Source organism: Henckelia pumila, unplaced genomic scaffold (assembly GCF_033568475.1).
Source record: "Henckelia pumila isolate YLH828 unplaced genomic scaffold, ASM3356847v2 CTG_477:::fragment_3, whole genome shotgun sequence".
NCBI classification, from domain to species: domain Eukaryota; kingdom Viridiplantae; phylum Streptophyta; class Magnoliopsida; order Lamiales; family Gesneriaceae; genus Henckelia; species Henckelia pumila.
Window position 1 is genome coordinate 150713 of NW_027331842.1, and position 10748 is coordinate 161460.

Consider the following 10748-nt stretch of genomic DNA (forward strand, 5'->3'; position numbering starts at 1 on the left):
TTTATCAAAGATGTATTTTTGTGTTGTAACTTTGTTTTGCGTTGGTTTTTAGTGTTATTTCGTTTGAGTGTTGAAGTGAAACCGAAAATATCATCAATTTTTTAATGTTATGTCAATAAACAATATTTTTCGATCCTAAATCAGTGTTTTCCGATGAAATATGGCTAAAAATTCTACATATACAAAATCATAGGACTCAAATACAAAAACCGAAAAAGCAAATACCTATGCTATATACAAAGCAAAAGCATCTCAATGGTTTTTTGATATGTTCACTTTTAATTTATTTTTTTAAAAAAACACACACAAAATTATCAACTTGCAAAAAAAAAAAAATTAAAATCAAATATTTAAAAAAATAAATTTATATTATATACACACAAAACATAATATTTGTATATATGTTATATACGCAATGCATGTGCATCGCGGCTAGTAATAAATTAAAGTATTACATTAAGTATTTTCACTTTAAATTTTTTAATGAAAACATTAGCTCAGATGCAATAAAATAAGATTTTGAAAATAAAACAGTGAAAAAAAAATTAAAAAAATTATATGGCTAGTAACAAATTAAAGTATTACATTGAGTATTTTCACTTTAAATTTTTTAATGAAAACATTAGCTCAGATGCAATAAAATAAGATTTTGAAAATAAAACAGTGAAAAAAAAATTAAAAAAATTATATCAGTAACAGTAATAGAATTAGCTCAGTGGGTTTCTTCGTTCATAATCATACATATTATATAAATTCCTCCAACCTGAAACAAATTCAGTAGCCATCATTTGGAGAAATGGGCAAGAACAAGAAGCCAACTGCGGCTGCTGCAAATTTCGAGGACGAAAAATTGCACGAGGCGGCTCGATCGGGAGACATGAAGGCTGTGCAAGAAGTATGTGGCGCCAATCCTCTCGCCGTTAACTCGCGTGACAGGCACTCTCGCACCCCGTATCCTTGTCTATTTTGTTTTGTCTTTTTCATGCTTTATCTTCTTTATCTCTGTGCTTATTAAACACGAATGTGCAGTTCGTCTCTGTTTTCTTTTGGGTTTGCTCAGTTCGTACGGAAATCTTATTTTGTATGCATTTTTTTTTTAAGAAATCGATGTCATGGGGTGCAATAAGTGGGTGATGCTAAGTTGATTTTCATGGGGTTTGCAGGTTTTGAATTAGGGCAATTGAACTATCTCTGCGTGAGGGGTTTTCTGTCAACAATATTGACATCAAAAAATATATATATTTTTCTGAGTTTTCTGGTGCTTTTTGATTAGGTCTAGGGCAATGAAATATTTTCAGATTTTTATTGATTAGAAAATCTAAACTCTACCAAAATAATGCTCAATTATCCATCCGCCAAGTGCTCCAATTCGGATTTGTTATTTCTTGCAAGCGGCATGTATCATCTTTGAGGTCTCTGTGTCAAATGGTGTATTTGTGATACCACTTTAAAGATATTTGAATTATGTCAATACATATCATCAGGGGGAGGTGATTTTGGATTGCAGAATTGAGCTTTTATTACTCTAGTTCGGATTTTTCTTTTCACTGTTTCAGTCTTCCAACGTCTAATTGAATATAAACTTTTCAGACTTTCTTTGTGAGTCTGTGCATCTTGTTCGTGTAGAATTTGGCAGGTGAAGTTAAAAGTTAATAAAGTTTTCATACAAGCTATTGTAGAGTCATTAACTTTTATTGAAACTCTGGGTGAAAGATGATTGAATATACTATTTTCCAGTTATTCTTTTACCATGACATATCAAATGCTTCCCCACAAAGATATAGCTAGGAGTATTTTATGCTGTTGGTGGATTGAATCTTCTTCATGACATGAAAATAGAGTAAAGGAACGATGTGTTTACCAATTGAGCTTCTTAGAGTACAGCGTATACCACCATTGAACTTACTTTTACAATGAACATTTTCTTATATTTCCATGCCCCGGTTTTTCATCCTGTAACTAGTGTATGTTATACTTAAGTGATACTGAACCATAGATTACATCTAGCAGCATGGTCTGGCCATGCCGAGGTGGTAAATTATCTCTGCAAGAACAAGGCGGACATCGGTGCTGCTGCCATGGATGACATGGGTGCCATTCATTTTGCTGCTCAAAAGGGTCATCTGGAGGTTATCAAGATTCTTCATGCAGCCGGCATCTCCATCAAATCTTATAATCGCAAGGGCATGAGTGCTCTTCATTATGCTGCTCAAGGCTCTCACCTCGAACTAGTAAAGTATTTAGCGAAGAAAGGTGCAAATCTGGATGCAAAGAACAAGTCTGGAAAAACTGCTGTGGATCTTGCAATTCGTGAAGAGGTGCGGAATTTTTTGGTGGAATGGAAAAATGGATCTGGTAAATCCGTTGGAGTTGGTGGAGAGAAGAGGGAAACGAGTGAACATGAATCCGCACTCGTGGAGACAACAGAGAGTGTTGATGATGCTCTAGATGCAGATAGGATTGCCGAAAATGAAAACGGCGAAACGTCCAAAAGAAAAGGTGCAGGGGAAATCAGAGAAAACCAACCGGAGGCAAAGAAATCGAAAGTTTCTCTTAATCATCTTCTAGCTGCAGATGACACACAAGAAGAGGAAGAAGATATATGAACTTTCTGCAAGGAAGCAAAATAGTTTAGTTTATTTACCTTTACAAGTGTCGCAGACTAAAATATCATGTTACTTCTACTCTTTGAATCCTCGGATTTATACCAATTGGAAAATTCATTTTACATATGATAATTGTTGATTTCATTCATATGCGAAATCTTGCAAATGACTCTAAAATGTATAGTATTTGCTTAAAAATGAAATCAAATAATTAGTGCATAAATAATCGAAAACTTGTTTGGAATTAAGAAGATTTTAGTTTTAAAAAATAAGTGAATTTGATATAGTTATGTAATTTCAATAGTGATTATGATAAAATTTTAAATTAAAGATGATTTTCATTTAAAGTTATCTTCAAATCAAATCCATTAACTCAATTGTGAGTTCCCGTCACTTTTTGTACCAAAAAAATGTTTTGATTATATTGATATCGCATCGCTACTATATCTAAAGTCGTTAGTAAGGCCTTACACGAAGCAAGCGACTTCGAAAAACTCAATTAACATCGTTATACATCGTACCTATAACAGGTTCAAGATTTTGCAGAAAAATTCTCGTGAGTCGTACCCCTCTTCCAGGTATCTATCCTTCAATTGCTCAAAAAATGTTGACTGCGTATTCTTCATCCATAGCATGCCCATTTCTGATTAACTTTTGTTGTTTAAATTTGTTCTCTCTTTATGCCCATCATGTTTGGCTGATGGTGCTCTTGATTCTTGAATTTGTATAATGCAAAATAAATTCTAAATTTTTAATATTCTTGCTCCTAAAGAAATAGGCTTGCCAGTATTTACTTGTCCTAGGATATGCGATTGTAAATCTGGCCTCCTTCATATTAAATCTGATCTTATTGTTTTGCTTTCTCTCTTACACGGTTTTGTTTTGTGAACTGTGCTTTTCATTGTGATAAATTGGCAGAATAAAGTAAAACGCTTGAGTTTTCTCGCATTACAGTTATGGGTTTACCAAGATTTACATGTCCCAAGGGACGAGATGATGAATCAAGCCCTCATCTTTATGTGGCAAATTGTGGTCCTGCTGTTGGACTTTCGTATGAAATTATTGCATCTGTTTTCGGTACGTATGGAGAAGTTAAAGGAGTCTATTCTGCTGATGAAAGTGGGACTCGGGTTATTGTTTCTTTTCAAGAGAAAGGGAGTGCCCAATGCGCTTTAAAAGAATTGAATGGAAAACCATGTTCTAGTCTCGGTGGTCGATCATTGCATATTCAGTATTCTGTACAATCACTTAATAAGGTATCTTTTGCGACTTGGCACTCTCAATGTTGAGCTGGTGGTTGCCCATCAAGTGAAAGAATTCAAATTCCATGTGTTTTTGTTAAAGAAACATATGTATCGTGTGATGTGTGAAATTTAATCTTGTTACAGAGTTTTCCGATGGCCTCTCTGAAAGTAGCTAGTGTTTTTTCTGTTATTAGTATTTCCTATTTTCCTGTGATTTCTGTTGCCAGTTGCACTTTTGCACGAAATATTTAGGGTGTGAATTTTTGTGCCTATAGTTTTGTTTGTGTTTCGATTATGATTTTTGGTCAACGTATGATGATAATTAACCTTGTTTTGGAGTTTGCAGTTTTTAGTTGACATTATCTTTCCTCTTGTTTCTCTTCATTCTTTGTGTTCTTGGATGAACTTTTCTCATTTTTAAAGATTAAAGACCACCGTTTTACGCTCTGTATTTCATCGTTTTAGATTAACTCTACTGAATCAGTTCCAGTAGCGACATCAGCTTCAGATTTGAACATTCCTGGACTTTTCTTAATCCAAGACTTCATCACTGCTAAGGAAGAGGAAGTTAAGGATCGCATCTTGGAGTAATATATTAGCTCCTGATCAGTATTTCTGATTTGCAATTCACAAATAAACATGTTGCACCTTGTTGTACTATTTCTCATTTTATCTTGCAGGAGTTGCTTTCGGCAGTTGATTGTGGGCCATGGAAACATCTAGCCAAAAGAAGGGTTCAACATTACGGATATGAGTTTTGCTATGGTGTAAGCTTTTTACTCGTTGCTAGGCTATTTATTGTTTTTCCTTTTTCTTTTTATCTTTCTTCCATGCTCTGTACTGTTGTAACCACAGGTACAAATTTCCATTTTACAAATGGTTGTAAAACATTTCTTCGCAAGATTTCTTGTGTGCATCTGTTTACGTTCTTGTAGAAACTTCTATCCTTCGACTCTGACTTCTATCTGTTTTTTGTTTGTATTTAACACTTCTAAATATAAAATATTCCCTATATTTAGATGTTGATCCGATCAAATATTTTGGGCTGTTGGTCATTAGGGAGTTCTCTGCTAGAAGATGAGTGCATTAACCGTTTAGCATTTTCCTCTCCTCTTTCTCTTATATCTCCTATCTTGCAGATAAGGAATGTTAACACGAATCAGTATTTGGGTGAGCTTCCAGATTTTGTGTCACAAATACTTGAAAGAGTCAGATCATTTCAAACACTTGACGGTGCTATAGATGTCTCTCTCGATCAACTAACGGCAAGGAATCATGTTTAAGAACTTCAAAAAATTCTGAAATAACTATATTCTATTTTTAATATGTTCTGATACTGTTAAACATGTGTTCCTGTTTAATCAGCACAGTTATTCTTCCTTCTCTGGAAAATATTAACAGGTCAATGAGTATCCGCCTGGGGTCGGTTTGTCTCCGCATATAGACACTCATTCGGCATTTGAAGGATCGATTTTCAGCCTTTCACTCGCAGGCCCTTGTATCATGGAATTTAGAAAGTACACAACCAGCACTTGGCAGGGGAAGCCTACCACTAGTGGTGACAACGAGGACCAAATATCTCAAGAAAACTTAGATTTTGTTAGGAAATCAATTTATCTTCCTCCTCGATCTATTCTGTTGCTATCTGGTGAGTCGAGATATGCTTGGCATCATTACATTCCACACCACAAGGTACTATTTTTTTTTCCATATTATTTGAATTGATGACTATGTGCTAGTTTTTCAGTCTATTTCAATCACCAAGGATTGTTTATGCAAAATCCGTGACCTGTTGAAAGGAAAGAACTTCTTTTGTTATTTTACTTATCCATGCTAAAAAACCAGTTTCATGATATAGTCATGCCGCGCCGCGGTCCGTCGAAATAAGAAATCTTTGCTATACTCAGGTGGATAAAGTGAAGGACAGTTTGATCCGCAGAGGTTCAAGAAGGGTGTCCTTTACACTACGCAAGGTATGTGAATTTGGCCCTCTTGCTTCTAATTACGACTGCTTAGTGTACTTTTACTCGAATGGGAACCCCTTGAAGCATTTTTTACCTGGCGAAAGCCATTTTTTTTTTTAAAAAAAATACTCAATCATTTTTTTAGACATTTGCAAACACTATGTATCGTGTTTCTTAGGTATTTACTAGGCCGGGGTTTTAAGACCATATCATGCATCGAAACGTTAGCCTTTACCTAACAAATGTATCCATATTCAATCAATTCTGGTGAATTCTTTTCTCCCCATGTGGATGCAGGTCAGGAAAGGGCCTTGTCGATGTGAATTTCCTCAGTACTGTGATTCTCAAAAGTAGGCTTCTCAGATGTTGCAATCGAGTCAGAGTTGATGTAATTCTTACCTGAATCAATCCTTGTCGAAACAGTTGTATAACAATTTTTTTCTGACAATATCTAAACTTAAAACTATGAATCAAATTTTGATTATTGTTTTATGCAATAAAATGTCAAATTTATCGCAAGAGGGTTGCCACCAAAGTAAGATATGCATAAAGAAAGAATATTGATCATGAGAAACGAGAGCTTGTGAACTCGAATAATCGGATTGAAAAATTCATAGAAACACACACTCGTTAACTAACGAGATCCAGTAGCAAATCGAAGTGTACCAAATATGGATACATGTGTTACTCAACGGAGTACCTGCACTACTTCCGAGTAGCAAGGTATTCAACCTTGGTTGCAACTGACCAAATCAACTTGATACAGAACACAACTTAATAAACTCAGAAGCCACAGTATGGACTTAACTATAACAAAGACGGCGAACTTCACAAAAAAAGTGCTGAAGTTCTTTGAACGTGGAGGGTGGCAATGTATTATAATACATCTCATGTGGTCAAGGAGTCGATCTGCAAATGTCTCCTCGACAAAGAGGGCATACCCTGAAATTATTGAACAAGTAGGTCAAGTAATGTGTGATTTTTTCAATAAAGTTTTTGGCCTTTTAATAGTGAACACAACAGGTAATTAATCAGCATAAAGCTATAAGAAAAAACACCTGTGAATTTCTTTGAGCCATTTATCCACACATGCTCTATGGAATTCGTGATGGCAAGGCAGTATCCTCATGCTATCTCCATCATCGTATTCAACAAGGCATATGTAACATCTGTAAAGATTTGAGGAGCAGGGGAAATTAAGATGGATAGTGTAATGTTATTATGTTCTGCGAAGAAATGCATGATTTGCGTATTTTTAAGAAATTTTATATTGAATTGATTGCTCACTGTGCAGCTTCATCACTTGGTTTCCTTTTCAATTTGCTAAATATCTTCAAAGGTAATGACTCCACCACTTCGTCAGGTGCTGGAATGGATGCAACGGAAGATGCAGTATGCCGAGTGGATAAAGCAACAGACTGCTGGTGAATTTCATCGAGAACCTAATTAAAATGTGTGTAAAGATTCACCTTTGAAACAGTCGGCTAAAATATGATTAAGCCATTTGAAAATAGACGAGTGACATTACCTCAAATAAAGCCTCTGCTAACATGCCGATTCTAGATATGCTAGCTCTCGCAGTAGCTTCATCATTTGCACTAACCTCTCGAGCAGCAATGCGACAAGTGCAACGACCACCTAGATGCTGACCAGATAAGATGCAAGACCTGTCATGGCCAGAGATATTCTCTAAACGGCTTCCTAGTCGTTGAAGCGCCCGTACCTAAGACAAGTGATTTATTACAGTGACTTGTATCATTCACAATTTACTTCTGCGGTCCTGTATTAAGCAGGAAACTTAAATACCTGAGATCTTATTCTTCTTCTACGTTCAATGAAATTTGATCGATGCTCCACGACATCATGGTATCCAGTGTCCCTAGCTTGTGGGATTTCAAATTCTGGATTTTGAGTACCATAAAAGGATATTGACATGTTTGATAAAGCATTGCCAGAAGAAACCGGCAGACTAAGATCATTTCCATAGGACACCACTTCCTCTGGTGCATCATCTGAACCTTGTCTCTCAGTAACTTGACTACTACGCGTCACTTCTTCATCTTGTTGAAAATGATATAGATCTAAATCAGGAACAAGTGATCTGCGAAGGACTCTGTCACGAAGCCTTCCAACGCTTAATGTTCTGCTGAAACGAATGTTACGTTCTATTCGTTCCCGAGCAGCAATTTGTCTGTTGGCACGTCTTAGTCCAGCACCGTCTCTGTTGCTGTTGTTTATCGGAGAAAATAAATTCAAAGTACAGTCTATTCTTGCATCACCTCTACTGATCACCATATCACGTCTTGAATTCATCCTTGGATTATCTTGCAAATTATCGGGGTTATCAGAACCATAAGGGCTGAAATGCAAACCATCAGATGCACAATGCCCACGCCTCATTCTGAAGGGTCTATTATTAAAACATGTTGGAAAGATATCGCAACCTTGAGACCTGATACGTCTATTAACAGCACTAACTGATGGGTCTTCTCGTTCTTCTTCGTCATTCGGAATTGTGACACTTGTAGAAGTAGTGGGATAAGGATTTGACGAGCCCAAACTTTTTGCCCGGCTCAGCCGGAAGCTTAAGTTTCCAGGATAGAAACTGAATCGAGAAAGGAAACGACTAGGAGGATTATGTGACTGAGAGGACAGAACTCGAGATGCATTATGTTCCCTAGACACAGATTCAGTGAAGCTTGATTCACCCCATTCATCGAGCTCGGCATCAGAGGTAATGCAGTTAGCGTGATCGTTTTGGTCAGCTATATCTTTCCTGTATATTTCAGCCGACACTGGAGAAGAAATTGTCTTCGACTCAGTTGGACAGCAGACAGTATCTCCATTCTCTTCACCGGGGCAATCAGATTCCTGAGGTACGAATTAGCATAAGCATGAACGATTCTTACAGAAAAAGGCGTCATTCAGCTGAAGTAGTTGAATCTAGACTATAAAAATTTGAACCCGTCAACTCTGATAACAAAAATAACCACATACAAGTAGATGTACCCAGGAGACTCGATAAAAGATTGAATCTTGATCTAAAATGTCAGATTGTTAGACTAATCGAAAAGGTAAAACATTTTAAATGTACCATTCCTTCACAGTACACGCAGCTATATAAAAACCATTTTCCCAAGAAAGTTCCCCCAACCCCCAAGAAAGACGACCCATATACAAGCTCATTACTGATAAATCCAAACACAAATCGGATTACTAAAACAAAACCCAAAAATAAATAAATAAAAAGTAAAATCTTTTGATTTGATCTAGCCACCTGGGTTTCATCATCATCGAAGCGATGTCGTAGGCAAGAAGACTTCAACAGTCTGCTTCGGGTGGAACGGTTCCTCCGTACAACAGCTCCAGCTGACGATGAAGACGGCGGCGACGAGGCGGCAGGTGCATTGCACTTGCTACCGCTTAACCCCATCTCAGCTCAACCTTCAAGCCACACTCTGCATTCAAATAAATAGCTTTACCATCTAGATCAGTTCCCGCACAAAGATTCAGATCCAAAGCTTCACTTTTCTTTTAAAAAATAATTGCAATTTGAAGAAAGAAAACATTTGTAGTGCACTTTAGTTAATGATTGTATGCAAGCAAGGAGTCAGTGGCAATAATGGCGTGAAATGAGGCTGTATTTTGGGGATTCAAAATTGAAAAATGGTCGGACGCCATGTGTGTGCAGAGGCAGAGATGGGTTGGAGATGCATGGGGACAAGGGTATGGGCCCACAACCGAATTCAGCCCATTTTCAAATTCAAACCCATTCAAATCCAAAACATCACAGCACCATTGAGCTGGCGTAGCCCAAAACTGGAATTGGGGCTTTCTTTATTTTCTCCTGCTTGTCTTTTTTCTTCGCTTTTAGATAATATGAATTGACTAGTTTCCAAATTTTGGGATGTTTACGAATTATAAGATTACTTGTTTTAATTCTATAAATATATAATAATATTTTTTCGGTAATTCTACAATTATTTCGTATTTTGTACGTAATCATAAAGTCAAGTCAAAACTCGGTGTAAAGGATAAGATTTCACATTCTCATTTCTAATTTCATTCGTGTTTGACCATAGTTTTTTAAATATTGGAATTCAAAAGGTAATTATATTATCTATATAATTCAATTTTAATATTTCGATATCATAAATATTTCATTAATATCTAACATATATGAAATAATATATTCCGGTAATGAGCATATGTGTGTGATTGGAAGAAAGTGATATTTGCAATCCATTATATCTAGTGGTGGAGCTATATGGTTTCGAAAGTAGGCGATCGCCCCTCTGAAATTCTAAAAAAATCTAGTACAGCATATATAATATTTTTTTTAAAATACAAATTTTAATGAGTGATGCTACAGGTACAACAAAATTTGTACATCAAATCTTACGACATAAAAAATTTAATACAATAATTTAATTTATCAAAATGTCACGATACATTAAATAATAAATCTCGCGATAGCAAAATCTCACGATATTATTGTTATAAATATCGTTGTACACGATATTTATTGTACCTTTAGCATTTTCCAATTTTAATTGTGCAACATCTTCCTCAATAACAAAAGAGTCACATTCATCTTGACTATCACTGAAAAAAATCATCTTAACTAATATCGTTTTGAAAGATATTATTAAGTGACAAATTTTCAGAGATTTAAACATATATCTCTTTAATTGGATGAACACAAATTTTTTGTCATGTATAGCATGTTTTGATCCATCAAATTCATTTTTTTTACTTATGATAAGAAAAATTATTTCAATTAGCTCAGTTTTATCATCCGATTTCTCTTTAATAGAGTTAGCGCATCTTGAGCACCAACATCATACATTTTATTTGAGATATGAAGTATCAATCAATTTTCTGATTTCGCATAAATTAGCGAGATTGTTAAAAAGATCGATTAATAAAAAAAA

General features: G+C 35.6%; 3 protein-coding genes across 7 annotated transcripts; 2 read left to right on the forward strand and 1 right to left on the reverse strand.

Moving 5' to 3' along the window:
* The first annotated feature begins 741 nt into the window (after window positions 1–741).
* On the forward strand, window positions 742–2730 carry LOC140872882 (uncharacterized). The gene is made up of 2 exons (XM_073275796.1): window positions 742–951; window positions 1997–2730. Exons 1-2 carry the CDS (start codon window positions 797–799, stop codon window positions 2604–2606), a joined length of 765 nt encoding a protein of 254 aa, XP_073131897.1. The 5' UTR covers window positions 742–796; the 3' UTR covers window positions 2607–2730.
* A 353-nt stretch (window positions 2731–3083) lies between these two features.
* Window positions 3084–6323, forward strand: LOC140872861 (alkylated DNA repair protein ALKBH8 homolog). 4 transcript variants are annotated; one of them, XR_012147932.1, is made up of 8 exons: window positions 3084–3184; window positions 3525–3862; window positions 4316–4417; window positions 4531–4617; window positions 4990–5115; window positions 5252–5542; window positions 5696–5823; window positions 6112–6323. XR_012147932.1 is itself a non-coding variant. In XM_073275772.1 (8 exons), exons 2-8 carry the CDS (start codon window positions 3563–3565, stop codon window positions 6166–6168), a joined length of 1029 nt encoding a protein of 342 aa, XP_073131873.1. In that variant the 5' UTR covers window positions 3084–3184; window positions 3525–3562; the 3' UTR covers window positions 6169–6323. The 4 variants fall into 4 exon arrangements, 2 of the variants coding, with proteins under 2 accessions (XP_073131873.1, XP_073131874.1); XR_012147931.1 differs by having other exon boundaries at window positions 5709–5823; XM_073275772.1 differs by having other exon boundaries at window positions 5758–5823.
* Window positions 6324–6404: 81 nt separating this feature from the next.
* Window positions 6405–9679, reverse strand: LOC140872885 (uncharacterized). Of its 2 annotated transcripts, none has more exons than XM_073275800.1 (6): window positions 9092–9679; window positions 7621–8685; window positions 7343–7537; window positions 7102–7235; window positions 6873–6983; window positions 6405–6756 (listed from the first exon to the last, which is right to left on the reverse strand). In XM_073275800.1, the coding sequence occupies exons 1-6, from the start codon at window positions 9245–9247 to the stop codon at window positions 6711–6713; spliced, it is 1707 nt and encodes a 568-aa protein (XP_073131901.1). In that variant the 5' UTR covers window positions 9248–9679; the 3' UTR covers window positions 6405–6710. The 2 variants fall into 2 exon arrangements, with proteins under 2 accessions (XP_073131901.1, XP_073131900.1); XM_073275799.1 differs by having other exon boundaries at window positions 7102–7256.
* Window positions 9680–10748: the final 1069 nt, after the last annotated feature.